Source organism: Falco cherrug, chromosome 3 (assembly GCF_023634085.1).
Source record: "Falco cherrug isolate bFalChe1 chromosome 3, bFalChe1.pri, whole genome shotgun sequence".
Classification (NCBI taxonomy): Eukaryota; Metazoa; Chordata; class Aves; order Falconiformes; family Falconidae; genus Falco; species Falco cherrug.
The window spans coordinates 119,724,589-119,745,737 of record NC_073699.1 but is presented as its reverse complement, the minus strand read 5'-3'; the positions used below and the strand labels follow the sequence as shown (position 1 = coordinate 119,745,737).

General features: G+C 53.3%; 1 protein-coding gene across 3 annotated transcripts in view; it reads left to right on the top strand.

Moving 5' to 3' along the window:
• The window catches only part of EPHA10 (EPH receptor A10), a 44,636-nt gene that overhangs the window by 6,742 nt on the left and 16,745 nt on the right, over window positions 1-21,149 (top strand). For all 3 annotated transcript variants that reach the window (XR_008731517.1, XM_055705810.1, XM_055705811.1), the window contains exons 4-6: window positions 13,073-13,228; window positions 14,002-14,343; window positions 20,996-21,120. Coding sequence is in view for 2 of the 3 variants with exons in the window: in XM_055705810.1 (XP_055561785.1) it covers window positions 13,073-13,228; window positions 14,002-14,343; window positions 20,996-21,120 (623 nt within the window). In the remaining variant the exon portion in view is untranslated. The remainder of the gene's footprint in view (window positions 1-13,072; window positions 13,229-14,001; window positions 14,344-20,995; window positions 21,121-21,149) is intronic.

The window sequence follows — 21,149 nt, the reverse complement described above, 5'->3', positions numbered from 1 at the left end:
ACAGGACGGCCTGGCACCGCGTTCGTTCTGGTAGATGATGGTCTAATTAGCGGGCTGTATCACTTGCCTACACAGGAGTGACACTACTGAAACCAGTTTTAGGGACAAAATAGTTTCTAGTGCTCTGTCAGGATTTTTAAGCAGCATTTTAAAGTGAATTTTCAGGGAAGGGGACCTTGCACAAGGGGTCACATCAGCGACTTGCTGTCTTGCCCGTGGGCGTATGGAGCAGCTGCTGATGGCCGCAGTGGCTGTTTGAAAAGGGGAATAAAAGAAGTTCCTCCCCATGTTCTGCATTAGTTTGGATTTTTGAGCAGCATGTCAGATGCAACATTCCATGGACAGGACACGAGGAAGATACACTGTATCTCGCTGAGGGAGAAATCTCAGGAAAATAATAGCCCCTGGTTTTGTTCTTTTGCACCTTTGCTTATAAAGCATGTTGGTCTTCTGGGCTCTCCTGAAATGATACTTCAAGGATAGAGAGGGGAAAGGAGTTGCTGTTGCAGGATTTTTCCTTTTCCCACCCCTTTCCTGTAGGTTTGTGATAAACCAGCAGAAGTTACCAGGCTCGGCAGGGCAGATTTGCATGCTTCATCCCACTGTGTCATTTCTGTGTTCCATCCTGGACGTTTCTCTCGCACAGATAACCTGTCGGCTGCTCTGCCCATTTGCTTACGTGGAAATGGGACTTTTTGAGGGCTGGAGGTGAGTCTTCCCTTGGAGCCTTTCCCGGCAGGGCGAAGGCACACTCTGGGGCAGGCTGCAGCACGTGGGGCTGTTGGTGCAAGCCTGCACCTCTGTGTCTGCCCTTTTTCCTCCGGCTGCAGTGGGCTGGCCTCGCTCTGTGCTGGGATCATCCCTGGTAATGGCTGCATGAAGGACTTTGGGGGCTTTACAAGGTGAGCTGGCCTGGCTGCTGGTCTTGAACCATAGGGATAAGATGAAAGGCGCAAGTCAACACTAATTAGAAGAAAGCAGTCTTTGCTAATGGTATCTGCTAGTGATGTAGAATGTAATGCACGCCTGACGCTGCAGTGGGCCAGAAATGGCTTCTCTGATCTACTGTAGGATTCATCAGTGGTCTGCTGAAAAATGAAGGACACCAGACCTCAAGTCTGTCTGCTCTGCTCATCAGGCTGGGGTGCGTTATTAATGGCTGTAATTGCCTGATGAATCTAACGCTGTGTGTAGTGTAATTACGGTTTATGGCAGCTTATAATTGTTACTTGTAATGAGGAGACAAGATTTGTGACAGCACAGCCTGGATTCCGATGTGGCCCTTTGTTGTTGCTGTTTTCCTAAGCCGTTTGCAGCCCCCTCCCCAGTAATTCCCTACAGATCCGTGCCCGTGCGGTGGCTGCTAGCTGGGCTACTCCCTGCTCTGCCTGCCGTGGCCGGGCTCTCGGGCACTGCAGGTCTCCCCGGCATCGGCTCTGCGGGTGTTTATCCTCCTCCCAGAGCTCTCCAGTGACGCCTTTGCTGCCTGCCCGGGCAGCCCGTCCGGGCACCTTGCTCTCCCTGTGTCTGACACAAATTGCCCTTGCAGTCACTTCAGCTTAGAGCCGCTTGTCCCGGCACCAGCAAGCAGCGAGAACGCGTCTCTCGTAGCAGATCGTGCCTTGCTACAGATATCTCGGGGAAGTCTTTTTCTTTCCTGTGCTTGGCTTCTTGAATAGTAGGGGAACAAATGGATAAGCAAAGCCCTTTGAGAAGATCATCCTGTCTGTTGTGAGTAGTAGGTTTGTGGAGAAAAACACAGCTGCAAATACTGTGAAATAGAGTAGTTTCTTCAGTGCTGCCAGACATTACTTGGGCATAAATTTGGTCAATGCTTTGAGCAAATTTAAAGGGAAGTTTTTCTGTAAAAAAGAGAGTTTGGAAAATAAAAATCAAGGACTTTATCCAAAGAGAAGTGCTACAACAGAGAAAGTACTTGCTTTTTTAAAAAACCCCACCAGTCTTTCCATTTGTGTTCTGCTGTACCTTCCCTTTTAGTGCATGCCTTTTTGCTGCTGAGCATCACAGCGGAGCGTGGGGAGAGGGGTTGCTCTGGTGTTGGACCCACTCATTTGACGCTCGTCCATTGAGGCTGCCAGGAGGAATGCCTTTGCCTGGCTACTGATGTTGGCGTTGGTCTCTCCCCTTCCTTGGGAGAGGGAAATGCTGTCTGTGTGGGGAGGCAAGCATGGATGCAGGCAGAGAGGGGGCTGCGCTGAAGGCAGGAGATGCAGGATGCTTGGGTGGAGCATCCTGGGAAGTTTGTGCTTCGGGAGCCGGCAGTGTGCAGGGTGGGGGTCCTGTGGGGCCATGGGCAGCACTTGGCAGCACCCTCCTGCCTGCGCTGCGCTGCCAGGCTGGGCTGGTGCCTCCCGGAGGTGACGGTGCCTTTCCTTCCCGCCGTGAGTTTGCAGGTGTTGACTTGAAAAAAAGGAAAAAAAGAATCCCAAAGCTGTGGCCTGGCCCTGAGAACTCGTGGCACCATCTTTCTCTTAATGACAGCGAGCTGCGAGCGAGACTTGTGTCCTTGTAAGCCTCAAGGGCTGTGTGGCTGCCTTGCGCATCGGCCACGTTCGCTGCGAGCGGCCGGCGGGCGGTGATGCTTCTGCTGCAGCTGGCTTGGCAGGATGGGTGGGAGCAGTCGTGGGGTGCTGTGCTCCCTGCAGGCTGGGGGGAGCCCCGGGGTGGAGGTGCCAGACCTTACACCAACCTGAGTCCCTCCTGTTGTACTGGGAATCAGCCACTTCTGTAGCAGAGGAGGATGGAAAGCATCTGAGGACCATATGAGCTGGAGATGCCCTGAGCAGGCTGTCTCCTGGAAGATGTTTTTGGAAATCAAGTTCATGTGTGCTCAGCGGGGCCAGGGCTCGCTCTCACTGAGCAAAAGTTTGGGGCAGGGGTGGGAAGTGGTATTGGTAAGATAATCCCCTGGACATCGCGTGTGTCCCATCAAGGCATCGTGTCACTACAGTGTCCTTAGCTGGAAAATAAATTGTTCAATTGGAAGTTAGAGAAATTTAGAATAATAAATCACATTATTTTGTCATTTAGTGCAAAGATACATCCTGAAGCCTAAGGTCTGCTTTTCTCTTTAAATAGAAAGAAGGTGAATCCAAATGTACAGCGCTTGGGGCTTTTTATTTGTTTCATCTTTTATACATTAGCTTACAAACCTGTATGTGCTTCTGGAGTTTATTTTATCTTCTGACTGATGCTTGAGTATTATGCATAATAAGTTTATTTTTTCTCCTGGGATTTGGTAAGTTGCATAAAGCACCAGGTTTTACTTTCATCATTGATGCAGCCACCGGCATCCCACAGACAGATGCTGTGCTTGAGGGGCCGGTGTTGATGCGCAGGTTTAGCAGCACTTGTCAGGGCTGGAGCCGGGCACGTGGTGGCTGTGCTGAGTGGTAATGGGATGGGAAATGGGGGCTACGCATCGGGTGGGGGCTGTGGGAGTGAATCTGTGCCTGTTGCTGCAGGAATAATCACTGAGGAAATTTATACTTGAGTATCCTTTCTGAATTACCAGTTGGCTTTCTCTTCTTGGGTCTTGTGTTCCAGCAGGACGTGGCTGGAGCACCTTTGTGACCTCGGAGAAGTGAAGTTTGAAGGTGTGGAGAGCTTTGTGCCAAATGGATTTGGAGCATCTGCCTCCCTCTGCCCATTAGCGGTAGCTCCGTGGTAGCTGTAATGCCTTATGGTAGATGCTGCTTTCCATCAGTCACGCGTACGGAACACCCATGTAAAATATGCTTTCTCTTCAGTCTCTTTTTGGAGTAATGATCAAGTTTGGAGATATTTATTGTTCAGGATTGCGTATTATATTGCTATTCTACAGTGTGTCTGAAATAATTATGGCTATGGAAATTGTGGCAGAGCCAGACACAAATTACTCGATGACACTTAATTTTAGAGCAAACTACTCAGAAAATTGCCAGCATCACAATTCGTTTGCAGAATTCTTGTCAGGCTTGAGGTGATAGATACCTGGCTGCGAGATGGACATGCTGGTTATTCTGCTGAAATACAGGGAGAAACATCTCTTGTCCCCATGGCTGAGGGAGTTTGTGTGAGATAAAGCACTTGGCAGGAGCAGGGTGAGTTGGAGGCGCAGGTCGGTCAGTCCTTTGCGGGGAATCGGTTGGTGGATGCATTAGGGAACTGAAAGAGACAACAGTAAATTGCAGTTGGCTCAGTGGATGTGCCTACTTTAGTGTGTCCTTGAGGAACATTCCTGCATAAATAGCAATGAGCTGCTCTTCAGTACTGCCCTAGCACTGAATTCAGGCAAATGCATTCTTTTAGATTATTTGAAGACCGTCTTACTAAATATTCTTGGGTATTTAATTTTCTTCTGGACTAAATCACTGGATTTAATTTCAGCTATTAAGAGCTCATTGTTGGAGATGCACGAAGACCTAGCCTCTGGACATAGATTTTCATTTCAGTGCTCTTCAAATTATTTAACAAGAGCAAAAACTATAGAGTAGCATTATCCAGAAGGTTTCAGAGATGCTGGGAGCGTGTTGGACTTGAGGCTGCTGAAAAGTGTTCTTGAAAACCAGTTATTAAAAAAAGAAAAAAAGTTTTTGTGGAAGACAAGCTGCTTTTGAATTCTCTCGAGTGGTGCAGCCTGAAGTACCTGTCCTGACAGCACGGTACCAAGGTGAGAGGAGCTGGAGACCTGATCCAGCGCTCGTATTGATCGCTCCCTTGTGCTGACTTTGCCCCTCTTGCATGGGTGCGGAGATTGGACATGATTTCTTTCCCTTCTTCACAGTGGGGCTCTGCGACAGCATCGCTCTCTGCTGACAAAGTATCGATTACAGTTTTTGCAATAAGACAAGGCAAGATTGCAAACCTAGCGTGCAAGGGGAAGACAGGAGCCTCTCTATTACCTGAGGATGTTTGTTGACAAGGTTCTTTGACCAGCTCAATACACTGCTGAAACTTTATTCTCTTGATGTGTTTTCCACAAGGTGCCCTGTCTGGTTTTGGGCAACTTGTCCTTCTCTGCGGGTGCTCACTGACAGCCGTCCCTCCAGGGTACCCGCTCTGATGCTGATCTGTCTGGTCCTCCTGGGGGCCTGCCGGGCTGGCGTGAAGCACCTCTCCTCTTAAGTGCTGGTGACATGTTTGGAACATAATAAACTGTGACTTGCTTGGCTTGACAATGGGATTAAGACAGATGGAGGCTGGATGTGCCAGCCTGGGCTGGGGAGGGGTCAGCGGTAGTGATAGCTCCGGAGAGAGAGGCCTTGAGAACAACTCCATGTTTTATTTGACTGATGATAACAGTGAGTTTGCAGAGACACGAGCGATGGATGTTGATGCAGTACGTGGCATGTGCCATTTACTGGTGGCCCGTGCCATGGGCAGCAGAGGTGCCCAAAGAGGCTGGTGCAGACCTTTAGCGTGCCTCGGGTTGTCCTCTGTGCTCCTGGGGGTCAGCCCGCTGTGCACCAGGCGGGGGGCTCTGCGGGGGGCTGTGTACAATCAGCACTTCTCAAGTGAAATTGGACTGCCGTGTTGGAAGGAGTGACCCCGGGAAGAGCAGCACCGGGGCTGGAGAGAGACGCCAGCAGAAGCCTGGCGGGGCAGGAGCATGGAGGGGCTGGGGAGGGGGATGCTCCGCGTCCTCCTGCACTGGGCAGAGGGTCGGGGCTGAGCTGCCTGCAGGAGGCTCTCGGAGGGGCCACCCTGCCTGAGGAGGAGTGCTTTCCAGTTTGGACACCAACCCAGCTGAGACCCTAATAAGTATGGTGTAGAGTTTTTCCCCATCCTATTTTGATGGTTGCAGTTGCCAGTCTGACCATTGCTGGGGTGGGGGTTGGATGCAGGTCTCGGAGCTCGGGGGGTCCCTGTGCCCCGAGGCTGTCCTTTGCCGGGAGGGACTGTCGCTCTGCCAGGTGCCTGAGCCCCTGGGTGCTGTAATGGTTCTTGCTGTAGCACCCCCTTGGAGCTGGCCACTTGCTTCCCCTAGCTGCTGTCTTTCCTAAATAGCATTTTTATGAATGCCTGCTTCAGCAGAGAAAATTAACACGCGTTAAAAGCAGATGAACTTTGTCAAATACAATTTCATGACAAAAAATGGAAAGGAATTGATTTTGGAAGACAACCAAGTTGTAATGTTAATTATAAATGACTGTATAGGCATTTTGAGTGAAACTGCAGGCGTTATTGATTCATGCTGGCACGCACATGGCTATTCTGCTATCTGCAGGAGTTCAGCAACATGAAGAAGTTCAATTGTGCTAACGCAGGCAGTGTCCTTCGTGGGGGTTTTTTTTGGTTTGGGTTTTTTTTTTTTTTTCTTCTTCTTTCTTTGAAGATATGTGCAAGGTTTGTGGGTCAACAAGCTGACCCAAGACAATTTGGGGAAGAAAAAAAAAAAAAGCAGAACCCATCAAAATCATTAAGGCTAAATGCTGAGGAGGGTGTAAACAACAAACTGACAGGAAGAAAATGATACCAGGCAGCAAGGAGGAGTGTGCTGGAGCTCGCTGCTGAGACAGCAAATGCCTTCCACAGCCAGCAAGGGGTTTGCCCTGCTGGTGCCCGGAGGAGCCGACCCAAGGCCGTGGTCTTTGCCAGGTGCTGAGGCTGGTGCCGGTGTGCAGCTGCCATCCCGCTGTGCCTGGCGGTGGGTTCGCTGCCGGGCTGTGCGTTGTGCCTTGGCGTGGTCGCTCTTAACAGAAATGATGCAGATATGGACAGGATTGTTAATAATGTTTTCCTTAAGAAGCAGCGTCACCATTGCATGGCGCGTGGCCTGGGTGCGGGGGTTGTGGTGGTCCATAGCCACATCCCGGTCCAGGAGGGGAAGGGGGACTGTGGCCGAAGGCGAGCGGACACCGTGCCGGTGTCTGTCGCTGGTTTGATGCGGGTGGCCTGAGAAGCGCAGCCCCGGAGCAGCATCCTGAAATGGTCTCTAGAAGGGTCCTCCTGAGCTGCACCCCAGGTGGGACCCCCAGGCCAGTCCTCCTCCGTCTGTGGCACAGCGCGGTGCGACTGGGGATGCAGAGAAGGGAACACACGCGTTGCACACACATTTTTTCCAGCTACAGCGTCAGGCAGGGAGGGTGTTTGATGGGTTTTGCCTGATTTTGTATTAACATGTATTTGTCTGGGTTAAGTAGTTTTATTCCTAAATCCATCATATGAAGCATTTTCAGCTTAGTGTTTAATCTTCCCTCTGTGCTCATTCTCTAGTATTTTATTCTAAGCTTCAGTATTTACTTAGGTCTCGACCCGTTCCTCTCTGCAAAGTGATGAACACGTTTTAATTAAAGACACTCATGTAAGTTGCAGGAAATGGATGTTTCGTTTTACTGGACCCAGTGCTGTGTCTGGGGCAGCGTTGGTGAATGCTCACGTTTGCCTGTTGAAACCCATGCAGAATTTACAAAAGATGCCGCAGCTGATGCAGCTACCTGGTGCAGAGCAGCTGGACACTCGCGCAAGGTCGGGCACGGATGGGGCATCACTGCCTCAGCTGGCAGCGGGACCAACGCTGTGTACGGGTGCGGGAAAGTCACGTTGGACTCAGCTGAGCAGCTGAGAGTTGCGCAGCCGAGATGGAGAGCCTCTGCGCCGGCTTCCACCGTGGAAGTGGAATTTGCTTCTGCAGCATTTCCATCACAGACTTCTCCACTGAGCTGGCACAGGGGGGGTCCTGCCTTCCTCCCACTGCTGCTGAGACGTGCCGCATCTCCCCAGGGGCACAGCTACCTGGTCCCCAGGCGTGCAGTCCCTGGGACAGGTGGTGGAGGGGGAATTGCCTTAAAACTTGCCAGAGTTACAGGATTGCACCTTCACTCGCTCACCCAGGCTGTCTGCTCTTCTAAAGAACATTGCCTTTTCCCTAAGTGGCGAGTTGCTGCCCTGCCCGTGCAGTTGGTCAGGGAGGTGCTGCTCAGCCCTGCTCGTGGCAAGGTTGCACGTGGAAGCAGTGAGTCTGTGGGGAAGGGATGCTCCCCGGCCGGCAGCTGTGCACAGAGCTCAGCTGCCCCGTGGGAGAGTGCTGGCACGAGCAGCGCCCGTCCAAGTGGCTGCTGGAATAGCGTTCAGTCTTCGCTCTCATTTGCTTAAAAGCCAGTTGTGTGGGAACCAGCATGCAGAGCACTTACAGAGGAAAGCTGTGGATCCTTATGGGTCAGCTTTTGCCTTTCATTGTGCAGTTGGTGTGTGGGCTGGACCTCCAGAGACCTGGGTCCTGTTGTTGGCCCTGAGTGTCCTGTTGGCTTCGTGCAAATCATGCAGTTGTTCTGTCCCAGCTTCCCACTTGTCAGTGTGGTTAACGTTCCCATACTTCAAAACCAAAACAAAGGTTAATTTAATGTTTAATGTTGCAGCGGTGGGTGTCATAAGTGCACAGCAAAAAAGGTTGCTGACCAGCTGGTAAATACTGCCAGGGTGATTAATAACTGCTGCATGCAAAATCTTGACCATGCTTCACTTGAACAGCGCCTATGATCAACCCTGGAGCTCACACAGCCTGTTCCCTGCACTCAGGTTGTGCTGCTGCATGCCCTTAGTGAATCGCTTCCAACCACCGTTCATCGATTAACACGATAAAGCTGCTCAAACTCGGGTGCATTTTGCCGATTAATCTCTTCTGCCATTTTTTAAGCCAAGATTTGAACACGCAGCTAACTGTGGCTTAGCAAATGTTGAGATCCTCACTGGTGAAGGAAAAGCTTCAGCATCTTCGGAGCTGTGACTGAGTCTCTGGCTGGAGAGGAAGGTTATGCCTAGTTGCTGCTGATGGAAAAATGTAGTTGGCAGGCTTCATGGTGCTGTGAGCTGGAGATGTCTGAACTGCTGGGCGAGGAGGAAATTGAAGCTGTCCCATGCCAGTTGAGTAGGAAACCATGCGTTTTTCAGCCCTGCATCCTCAATTGCCCCTGCTCTCCCTGTGGCACAGCCTAAGCATGAGAGAGGACGTTGCCTTCTCCTCTTGATAGAGCCATCCGCTCTTGTCCGAGGAGCTGCGGCAGATGAGTCAGTGAGAGAGAAACCTTTCCCGTGGGTGCGTCATGCCGGGTAATCTGCCAGGCTGCAGCACAAATCAATGTTGCTTGTTCTGCTGCTAGTCTGATCGTGTGTGCATACAGTGTTATATCAAGGAGGGAATGCACTCTCTCTGTCAGTGAAATGAATAAGGCATGCCTGGTGAACAAGGAGTAGCCTGTGTGGGCAGCGATGATGGAGCTGGAGAGAGGCAATTAATCTGCCTGACCCATCCAGCTGCTTCTCTTTGGCTCTAGGAGAATGTAATATTGAATTTTATTATTTAATAATTATGTTGCGGTAGCACCAGAAGACAAGGAATAGGATAGAAAATAGTGTACAAAAAAGAGAATTTCATTTTATAAATTGATGGTCTGATCTCTTTAGAGCTGTCACATACCCACTGCAAAAATGAGCACTGCGAAATAACAGGGACACCTAAGCCAGCTGGGGACCAAGAAAAACACTTGTAGGATGAGGTGGAAGAGGGTGGGAGTTTATCTGAGAAAAGAAACAGAGATGCACACATGATGCGTCACATGTCCTGGGGCACTTTTGTTCTTCTCAAGTGTAAGATTCAGACAAACAAGGGATAAAATTAACAAGCAAGCCCACCGGCAGAGCTGCACCCAGGCTTCTCGTGGGACGCGCTCGCACAGGGTCGTGGTGCCTGTGTTACTGGGAAATGCAAATCGAGGCGTTTGTAATGCCAGTTATTAACGGACATCTCTTCTGACAGACACTCTTGTGAAGGCACTTCTAGCCATTGGGAAACGGGGAGGAACAGCCTGAAAGATGCTTCTAATTGAAAACGTTCAATTTCCTGCAACGAGATGTCAAATTTATGTGACTGTCAGGCTCGCCTTTAAATCCAAGGAAGCGTGTGCTGGGTTTAGTGCTCAGGTCCCATCAAGTTTGTAAACAAGATTGATTTTTCTGTCCTGCCTGACAGAGGGTGCGAGCAGGAATCTCGCACCAGTGTTCAGGCGTTGATGCCGTAATGAGATCAGCTTTTCCCCGTGTGGAGGGATGAGCTCGAGCTGGAGCCACAGCTGATGGGGACTGCAGCTGATGCGCAGCACTGAATCCCGCGAGCACCCATCCTGGCTCTGCTCCTTGGGCGTGTGTCCCCATCCCCTCCAGCTGCCGGGAGAGGGCCTGGCTCTGGCAGCGTGAGCCCTGGGCGGGCAGCGTGGGGTCAGGGCTCTGCCGATTCCCGGCACGGGCGGTGTTTGGCTCGCTGTCGGTGGCCCTTCCAGCAGGGACCTCCGAGGGCTCAGCGCGCGCTGGGTTTCCCTGCTGGAATGGGGCTGCCTTCTCCGGTGCGGTAGGATGTGCTCTCGGGCTGCTGCTCTCTGGAGCACTGCATGCTGTGTGCAGGGCGCTGGTGATGTTTCTGCCCTGTGTTGTGGTCCGTGCTGCCTAAATAAAAGCAAAAACAAACTATGTCTCCGTTATGTGAACGTAACACTGGTTTTGGTTTGGTTTCTCAAATAGAAAGAGGAAGTTTGAAGTTTTGGGAGCAATTTAAACATTTGCTGGTTTTTCCTGGTTTATCTGGCACCCTAGGTAGGGAATGGCATTTACTATGCATTGTGGCTCGCTGTCTTAATCTTCTTTCTCTGTTGCGTTTGTCGAGCCCATGCTTTTAAGGGCTAGCTTTATGTGGTGTTGGAGGTGTGCAGACTGTGAGCCAGGAGAGGTGGCTGCAGAGCCACGGGCTCACCAGTTCCATACTGGCAGCGGCTGTTGCTGAGAGTTGCAAGATCAAGGAGCAAATGTTGATTCTTCTTCCTAGAAATGCATGTTTTCCTAGAAATGCATGTTTTCCTAGAAATCCCTCCTCTAGCACCTCTTGGGAGCGGATGCTCCAGCTGTCTGGCCAGCACTGATGGTGGATGAAGGCATCTGGGTTCCCCTTGCAGCCAGTGAGGGCAACGAGGACTCCTGGCACATGGATCACCTCGCCCAGTGCCCACGTCGCAGGCAGGTCAGGCAGGCAAGGAATGCCTGTGTGTCTCCGGTGACCACTGTGGGTCCTGATGTCCAGCTTGGTCACAAGCTCAGCTGGCCAGAGCCCACTGGCCTTTGTGTCTGGATGACTGCACATGTGCTGAAACGTGTTGTCTTGTCCAGTTTAGCTAGGAACCGCAGCCGGGAGGAGCCCAGGAATCATCGGGTAATTTTGGTCCCCTCATTTTTTAAAAAATTGTGGGTTTTTTTGTTTTGTTTTGTTTTCCATTTTAACAATTTAACTCTTCAGTTTTGCTATGGAAATGTAATGTTGAGTTGACACCGGTTGAAAAGTTGCAATTTCCATTCCAGATACAAGGAAGTCTCTTTTCATTACTTGGGCATGAGTGGAACGGGCTTGAGGAGGCCAAATCTGCTGCTTTCTGCAGACTTTGCTTGCATTGGGTGACATGACAGCGCAAGATCTTGTCTGGCAAGGAGTGAGGCTTTTAGGCAGCTCTTGAAAGGCTGTATCTGTTATGTAAGAAAAGCAAAAATCTCTCATGTGTGTTGCTGCTCTCAGCTCTGCCAAGCCAGTGTCAGTCGTGTGCCAGCGGCCAGGGATGGAGGGAGCACTGGGAGCACAAACCTCAGCCCCGGTGCTGCGGTCCCTCCCCGTGTGTGACCACAGGGCACTGAATTTCTGAAGGCCTTGTGGTAGGTGAAATAACCTCCCCGAAAGGTTCACCCCTTTCCAGCATCCCAGGGAAGGATCCTGTCCGCCCTGTGCTGTGCCTAGTGCTTTGTCCTCAGATCACAGCTGTAGCTGCCAGTTTTATATCATGCTAAAAATTAATGAAGCAGAGTGCACTGGAATAATCTGCATTAAAAGGAACGCTCTCAGCAGCCAGCTCCTTAAAAATGATAAGAGAGGGGACTGCGTTAGTGGAGCTGTTCATCTAGGAACTTTACAAGTGATTAAGTTTAAATATTCAGGGAGCTGATGAAGGGGTAGCAGACAGCAGCAGCACATCAAGAAGATGAAGCCAAGCAAAACATGAGTGCTTCTGTTTGGCTTTGAAATCCAGGTGAGAAAACCCCCTGCCCCTCATGCTGGCCTCGCTGGGGGTCACCTCTCAGCACCGAGGGGCTGCCACGCCTGCCCCATCCCCGATGGCTGGGGACACCTGGCCACGGCAGGCATGTGTCTGCGTGCAGGCTGCTTCCCTTTCAGATGTTTCAGGGTCAAAGTGAAGCGGTTGCGAAGTGCTTTGTGGAGTTTTGCAGCCTTTTTTGTTGTTCTTGGCAAGTGTTAAGTCTCTCATGCAGGACTAGCTTCTGGGTGTCCTGCTAGGAGCGTCCTTTGTAGGCTGCATGCTGCTTGTAGGAAAGACCAAGCAAATCCTTGACCAGTGTGTGAATTGCTTGTTTGAGTATCAAAGGTACTTTTCAAAGGGTAAGGTAAGCCTGAGTATGACCTATAAAAGCAAATTTGTACTACTGTTGTTTGACTTCACGTATCTCGCTGCCCACAGTGACTGCTCTATAATCCACAACGATAAATCTGTAGCTGCCAGTGACATGGCCTTGTGACTTGGGTGTGTATATGAAGCTCTGGTGACTGATAAGGTCTCCAGCATCTCCGTTTTGAATATTCCTCCCCTTTTTGGGGTTGTTGCTGAGTCTTGCTGTGGCTCCCATGTCATTTCTGTTCTGCTCACCTGTTTCTGAACCCTAAGCCATGGGTTTGCCACATGCTGCATCTTTTTGCAGCTGCTTTGTTCCCATATGTCCCTCCGGCTCCCTTCACACATTGCCCCAGCTGATGTCTGACCACTCCTCCAGCCCCATGAAAGAACCTCCCAGCCTGGAAGTCAGTGCAGAGCTACAGTGTCCCAATGGCCCTTCTGGGTCAGACCGAAGGCACATCTCTTGGAGCCAGGATCGTGGAGGTGCTCAGGGACGGTAGCTTGGAGGGCGGTATCTGCTGGCTGGTGGCAGGCAAAGGATGTCCCAGGAAACGAGGCAGTGCAGTCTTCAAATGTGTCCCTCATTCGCCTCGTGGTGTTCTTCCCATAATTTCCTCTCTCTGTCTTTTCAGCTTGCCTTCCTGGATTTTACAAGCCTTCCCTCCGTCTCCCTCTCTGCTCTCCTTGCCCTGAGCACAGCTTCACACATGAGGAAGCCTCCACGTTCTGTTCGTGCCAGAAGAACTACTCCAGGTCTCCGTCAGACCCACCATCTGCCTCCTGTACACGTACGTCTCGCTGAAGCGGCAGCTCTTTGCAAAGCGAGGAAGCGGGGGTCCCGGCGCCGTGTCCGTCCTGCGGCGCAGAGCCGAGCGGGGTCCCGGCAGGCTGTCCCAGCCTGGCACCCTGCCAGCACCGGGCGCTAGCCCACGGGAGCCACGCTTGGGCACGTGTGTGCTGGGGGGGTCTGCCCTGCGGACTGCCACGGTGGGGAGGGGCTGGAGGGGCTGCCCCTATACCGCGGAGCGTGCAGGCTGAGGCAGCAGTCTGGTGAGACAGATGAGTGGTGGGGCTTGCAGACTCCCTGGTAAAACTAGGGCACAGTCATTTAGTCAATATAGTTCACAGATTTTAATTAAATGGCCTCTAGTTAATTGGATTGGACTCCAACCGCTCCAGTGATGGATGCGGTGCAACTGCCTGCACAGCGATGAGAAACCCGCTTTACCCGAGAGCGAGCATGGGGGGCAGCGGGCAGCCGGCGCTGGGGGTCCCCTGAGCCGAACCCCGGGAGGTGCCAGGTCTGGCCAGGCACTTGTCACACGCTGTGTGAGCTCTGGCTCGCTGCGCGTACACATCCCTCCTGCAGGGATCCTCCGTTGGGTGTCCCCACCATGCCACACGTGTCAATGCATCCGTGTCCCCTCGTGCTGCCACGTGCTGTGGCTGCCTGGGACCGCGCTCTCTTGCCGTGCCACCGGTGCCTGTGCTGCTGCTCCCAGAGGACCCATCGGTTTGCCCTCCTCCCGGGGCACCCGTGTGCAGACTCTTCTGCTTCCAGGTCCACCCTCTGCCCCGAGGAACCTGGTCTACAGCCTGCGGCAGACATCGCTGGTGCTGGAGTGGAGTGCCCCTGCCGATGCGGGCGGCCGAAGCGACCTGACCTACAGCCTGTGGTGCGGCCGCTGCCCAGCAGCTCTGCGGGGCCGCTGCGAGCAGTGTGGCAGCAGCGTGGGCTTCGTGCCGCAGCAGACGGGGCTCGTGGACCGGACCGTCACCCTGGTGAACCTGCTGCCTCATGTCAACTACACCATCCGTGTGGCAGCTGTCAACGGCGTCTCAGGCATCAGCCCGCTGTGGGGGCAGCAGTACGCCGAGGTCAACATCTCCACCGGCCTCGCAGGTACGGTGTAACGCTGAGGGCAATCGTTGCCTCGGCCCCACTGCACCAAAAGGACAGTTGCCTGCGCTGTCACTTCTGTGTCACCTCTGGGGTGCTCAGGTCGCTCAGCGGCCGGGTCTGTGGCCTCGCTGCCGGGAGGACGCGGGGTCTGGAGGTGGTGTGGGCACCGTCCTCACGCGCTGCACACCTGGTGCCGCGGCCGTGCTCTGATTCCTCTCGGCTTGCTCCAGTGGTGCAGACGTGGTGCTTGGCAGCGGTGGGCAGGAGGGGGGAGATGGAGACCGACCTGCAGCACGCCCAGGGGGCCTCAGTTGGTACTGTGGGGAGGTGAGGAGCTGGCTGGGCTGCAGGAGCCCGTGGCCCCACATGGCAGTGAGGTAGATGGCGACAGCTTGGGCTCAAAAGGGACGAGTCTGCTTTGTGATCCAGCTGCAGTTTGAATTTACAAATCACCAAAAAGTGCCTTCAAAGAAGCGACATTTTCAGCCCATTCACAAAAACCCTTCCTTAAAATAAGTAATTCAAATATTGGCTATCCTTTGGAAAGAAAAAAAGTGCTTTTATCTCTCTCCTGTGCTGATTTGTGGCATCATTTCTTACTGTAAGTGTCTCCTTCCACATTTTGCGTTTCTGTTCCTGGAGGAGAGGGGATGTGAGCACCCAGCCTGTGCGGTTGTTAGCTGTGCCTAAGGAAAATCAGCTCTGGCTTGTTGTGTCCTTGTCTGTTCCTCTGCGGTTATGTTGTTAATTTGTTTGAAACCCCTTTGCCAAGCCACAGCTAATGGAGACAGATGATCCTCACGTACCTCTTGGCAGGAATTGGCCAACAATTTCATCTGAAGAGATTAAACTTTGATCTTGTTATAGATAATTTTCCCACCACTTGATCAAATGTTTTTGCGCGTGTTGTTGCTTTCTCTTCCCCCATGTAGTAATTTCTGTGAATCTGTTGGGTGGATGCTGTGCTGCAGGCTGCTCTTCACTGGAGGTGTCACTCCTCATTAGGATCTTTGCTGTTCAGGGATGGATTTAGCTCTGGGAAGATCTTCTGTCTCCTGAGCTCAGTCTATTCTTGAGCCAGTGTACAAGCTAGGGAGGGGTGAGCTTAACGAGGTCTTACAACAAGCCGTTCCTCCAGAGGCTCCTGCCTGGTATCAGGCAGCGGGACCAGTGCCCTGGGGCTGCCTCCTCGCCTGGAGCTTCAGGTCTGAGCTGGGGACAAGGGGTGGGTAAAGGCAGCAAGTGCCGTGTCCTCTAGGAGTGAAGCAACGAGTCCGCGACGCCAGCCCACGCCTTGCACCTTTGGCTGTTTGGTGCAGCTTTTCTTCTGGGCGAGTGGGAATCTCAACCCCTTGCTCAACTCTACACGCTCCTGAAGGAACTGAAATACGCATAAAGAATACGGCATAATTAATCTTGTAATCTGCTCAAAATCAATGTCTCTTGTCGAGCTGTCAAGTCTCCGGATGCAGATGGTGGCTCAGAATTAGCTGAGCAGCTGAGGCTCAGCAAGTTTCTTGAAATACTGAAATTTTTTTGCTGCCGAAGGTGTCCCCTGCTGGGAGCAGTGTCGGGCAGGAGCCACTCTGCCTGCGGGTGCCCAGGTGGCCCAGCTCCTCTCAGCAAAGGGGGAGAAGGGCGTCCCTGGGGAGGGGGCTTCTCAGCCTGCTTTGCCTGCAACGCCCCTCTCAGGCAAGAGCCCCTGGCTGTAGGGAAGGCAGCTCACTGGGTGCTGGTGGGCAGCGGGACGGGAGGGCTGGGGCCACGGGTGACAGGCAGAGCCGCTGTGCCGAGCGTGTCATCCCCGGCGAGTCCTGAGCCCTGACGCCCCTCGTCATCAAAGCCCGTGGCAGAGGTGCTGGACGGGGCTGGAGGTCAGGAGAAAGGGAGAGCACAGGGATGCCTGAAGCAGCGACGACGTCCTGGGCAGCTGCGATGCGGTGGTCTCAGAAGTAATTTGCAGCAGCAGGGAGGCTCTGGTTGCAGATATGCGGATTCAAAGGAAAAATTAAACAAAGAAACAAGACCCTATTTAGCTGTCAGATCCCCGCTTCTCTAAATATAGTGCTGAGTGCAGCTTTTGCACTGCCCTTCCCCTTCAGCAGTCACAAGAGTGAATTAGCATTTGTTCGTTGTATTTGCAGGGGAAAAGAAGAGATGCTATTTAGTCTGCAGGAGGCAAAATTAATACTGTGTTTTTTGTAATCTGGCCCCAGCATGGGACTAAATAAAAGTGTTTGAGGAGAGAACGGAGCTGTTTACCTGCAGGAGTAGAGCTGCATTAGCTATGTAAATGTACGCTCTGGGACGATGTCATTTATATTCCCGGCAGGGATCGGCTCCTATCTTAAAGGGCTTTTAAATCTGTTGCAGATTAATAATGCAGCCAGTGCCGAAATGCATTCTCCTGCCCGAGACTGTGAAGAAGTGGCTTGTGCTGAATTAGGCCCTCCGCAGCAGACCTCCCTGCACAGGCGGTGCGGCAGCGCCCGAGGAGCCGACCCCGAGGCGAGGGGGTGCGCTCGGGGGTCTTTGCCCTCCCTGCTGGGGGAACCAGCCCTGGAGGAGCTGCACGGTAACTGGGGAGGCTGCTTCCCTGGTTTGGGAAGAAGGACCCTGTGGCCAGAGTCGCCTGGGACAGCGCCCAGTGCATTTTCTGCGTGGGTGCGTTCATAACTGGTGGTGTTGCGAGCAGTGCTCATAACATAACCTACGGCAGTGTGAGCGTTGGGGGCATGGCAAGGTCTGTCCATCTGCTTGCTGCTCACCCCGCCTGGGCTCAGCGCTGCTGCCGGGCTGTGCCCTGCTCGTGCCTGCGTGCCCCGGCTCGGGGTGTGGGACTGCATCCCTGAGACGGCTGGGTGCAGGAGCCGGGGTGGGCGCCGAGTCGGCTCTCCCTGCTGCGTGACCTCTTGGTCCAGCTCCGTCATCAAGTGCGTGCTGTTGTCCCTCTCAAAGGGCCCCCTTCGGCGTGCAGATGCAGCAGGTCGCTCAGCGGAGGGACACGGTGCCCACACCCGGTTTGATGCCTTTTCTGCTGGTGTGCTGGTTAATTAACGGGAGAAAACCCACATACAATGGAAAGGAGTTTATAAAATCAGGCAGAGTGGTGAATAATTTAATGTTTGCTTTTTCAGAATAGAGGCAATGTTAGAGGAGCTTAAAATATTGATGGGAAACACATTTTTTTCACAGTGTGAAATGCTTTATAGTCTGTGTGATTTTTAATGCCTTTTAAACATGTTAGAGGCTAGTGCCTGCTTTTCTGGCATGTACCATGAGTTCTGCTCTACAGCCCATCGCTAAGTGAGTGTGATTTTTCCTGATGGCTTTGTTAACAGTCAGGACCACTTGTTCGGGTTTCTTCAGTCTGTTTGCTCGGCTCAGAGATACAGGAGGGCATCTGTGTGATATTTTATTAATGGGAATCATATAAAACAGCAAGGAGCACTTAACTTAGTTTACAGGAGCAAAACCAAAGTTAAGTGTCAGAGTGGCCTCAGCCGCCCATATCACTCGTTTCGTGGAACATGCAGGGACGTGCGCTGAAGCAGAGACCACAGGCTCCGTGGCGGGGATTCCCCCCAGCCCCAGCGATGAGAGCGGTGAGCGTGCCCATGTGCATTGCTGTTTGTGCACGTGGGTCAGTGCACGTTTATGCGACTGAAGGAAGCCGAGGATCTTTCTTTCTTTCTTTCTTCTTTTTTTATTCTTGTTGAAACACTTCTTACACGTGAAAATCATTCTCACCGCTCCTCCCCAAGAGCAAATGCCGTGCTACAGCCTGCGCTAGCCTAGGCCTGGCTCTGGTGGGGGTAAGGAGCCATTTGCAGGGTTTGGAGCAAGAGCGTGCCAAGCTGGTGCCAAGCTGGTGCGAATTCGGTCGTACTCATTCTTGGTGCTTGAAGTGCTGCGAGGAGGCACGGGGCTTCCAGACGGTGTCGGCTGGGCAGAAGGTCTCTGGCAGAGGAGGGAACCTTTGCCGCACTGGGTGCTGCCACTGTGGGGGTGCAGCCGGGTGTGGGGAAGGCGGCAGCACCACATGCCACAGGGTCACCGCGCTGGAGGAGCCACCAGCCTCCCGAGTGCGACAAGTGTGGGCAAACCCGCGACAGGCCGGGACGCGGTGAAGTGTTTGGCAGCCTGGCGTGGGCAGGAGGGCTTGCTCCGTGGGTGCCCGTGGAGATCTCTCTAGTCCTGCCTTTATCTTGATGCCTGAGAAGGAGGCAGACCTCAGCAAGGGTTTGTGCCACGGATTTGTGGTGCAGCCCCCCCTGGGGTCACATCCTGCATGGCCCAGTGGGAGCGTTAACAACCCTTCTGCTGTACTTCATGCTGCCGGGGGGAGCTTGCTCCTCCTTCTTTACCAGCGGACCGTTCAATATCCCCTTAAAGGTCAGCTCTGGAACCAGTGTTATCTACTCAGAGAATCATTTTTAAAAATGTCAAATGACACGGCAGGGTCGCAGTAGGGGGATGTGCGCAGGGGCTGGGAGCGAGCACGGGGGCTCCCAGCTGCCCTTCGGGGCTCTCGCTCCTTCCGGTTCCCTTCGGACTTGGAATCAAGGAGCAAACCATCATGAATAAAACATCAGAGGGACTTTTTTCTTCAGCAAAGATTAATGAGCTAGGTAATTTATTAAATACCAAGTTTCACAGATACTCAAGTTTACTTTCCAGGGACTCATTCCTCTCCGCAGGACACTCTGTGGGATAATCAGGGTCCAGCAAAATTCCCAGTTTGGTGGAGCAGCGGGACAAGCTAGAAACAGCCAATTTCCCTGTGCGGCTCGCACTGTGCCTGCTGCAGGGCCACTGGTGTAAGTGGGTGAATTGGTCAGTGCAGCCCCCTCACCCTGGTGTGCTCTGGCCCCCTGGTCTTACTGGGCTGATCCAGGGGCCACCCTTCCCCGAGGCAGGACCCTGCCTTCCAGCCGTGGCCAGGCTGGGTGGCCCAGAGCCACGGCTACTGGAGGCTTTTCTGCTGTTCCCCATCCTCTCCTCAGCTGAAGAGGAGACATTCTGCCCCCTGACCAGGGCAGCTTGTGGCACTGCCCCGGGATAGCTGTGAAGACCTTACTCGATGTGTTCAGCCACTGGGGAGGTCAGTTTTTCTAATCAATCCTAACTTTCTCTCTGATCAGCCTAAAGCAGAACAAGGGGCTCCAACAGAAGCTTTATTTTCCCTGCTGAGATATTTAGTGTCTTTCTTGAACAGCACCTTTGCAGCAAAGACACCGATGTCCTAGCATGAGCCAGGCAGCCCCTTCCTCCCTGCTTTGCTGGGAGAACGCCCCGGCCGTGGGCAGATCGTCGCGTCCGAGCCGCTGCTGCCTTGCTCTGGGTGGGCAGGGGATGCCGTGTCCTTGGCTGGCTCCTGAGATGCTGCAGACAGTCTGACAGGTCCAGCTGGCTTCCCGCTGGTGCCGGAGGCAGAGGCTTTTGGAAGAGCTGCTGGGATGCTGCCTGCAGGCAGGGAGCCCGGTGCAGGCAGAGCCACTGCCTGTCGGCTGCAGGAGCCGCATGGGTGCTGAGCACAGCTCAGCCCCTTGAAGGCAGGAGAAGGTGGTCAGAGGAGACGGCACGGAGGAGGCTTTGGGGAAGCGGGGCTGAGTGCAGCAGCATAAGGCAGGCAGACCCTTCTCTGCTGCTGCAAACAGCGAGGGCGTCAGCATCGGGCAGAGAGCCTGCAGGTAGCTGGGGACAGCGAGCTGCCCGCCGCGCGCGGGAGAAGTCTGCTCCTTTGGAGCCAGGCCTGGTTAGAATAGTTGGCAAGTGCATCTTGCATAGTGAGACGAGCTAAATGGGAGCGCACGTGCCAGGGAGGAAGGTCCCGCGTGGAGCCCGTGCTAGCTGGAAACAGGCGGCTGCTGGGGCAGGGGCTGCATGCTCAGCAGCGGGTAGGGCAGCAGCTCTCCGGTGTCCCCAGCTGTTGGGGGGTGTGGGGCAGAGCCTGTGCCAGGGTGGCTGGAGAAGCCTTGGAGCATCCTGCAAGCCCTCCTGCTCAAAGGTTGTGTTTTGCATTTCAGAGACATCCTTAGCAGCAGGTTCAGAGCACTGGATGTTCCCCAGGCTCAGATCCCTCTGCAGCACTGTGGGCAGAGGGTGCCTTTAGGATTTCTTGCTTGGTTTTGGTTGGAGCATTACTAGCTGTCCACAGATTACAAAGCCATTGTATTTTGCCACCCTCTTCTCCTGTTGGATGATCACTAGCTTGGAGTTTGTCCTATTCCGGTCCTGATTCAGAGAGAGGGAACTGGTATCTGCGGAAGCAGCACGCTCTTCAGCTGTTTAAATTGTTGACGTTTTTACTGTGGCATCACAGTGCAGAAGCAGAAATGAAGTTATCACAGCTGAACACGTTTGGGCTGACACAGGACTCGCAGCCCAGCTGAATAAGAGGATAGAGATAAAATTCCTTGTAACCTGTCATCTCCTGGTTGCACTTCCTTGGCTGTTCAGAACCAAAGCATCCAAAGCGTGGTGGCACGCAGTCGCTGGCCATGTCCCTGGGGCTCTGCTTCCAACCTGGCAGGCTGCGCCAGGCTGGTGCAGGGGGGTCTGGGGGCTACTGGCCATGCTGCTGGAGCAGGGGGGATGCTCTGCCCCCAGCAGCACCGTGGCCACCTGCTGCTTCCCTCTGCTTTTTCAGTGCCGACTCCCATCACCGACATCCGCATGGATAAAGTCGAGCAGAAGAGCGTCTCCTTGTCGTGGCAGGAGCCGGGCTTCCCCACCACCAACGGCACCGAGTACGAGGTCAAGTACTATGAGAAGGTAGGCTCTGGGGACCGGCTCCAGTTATG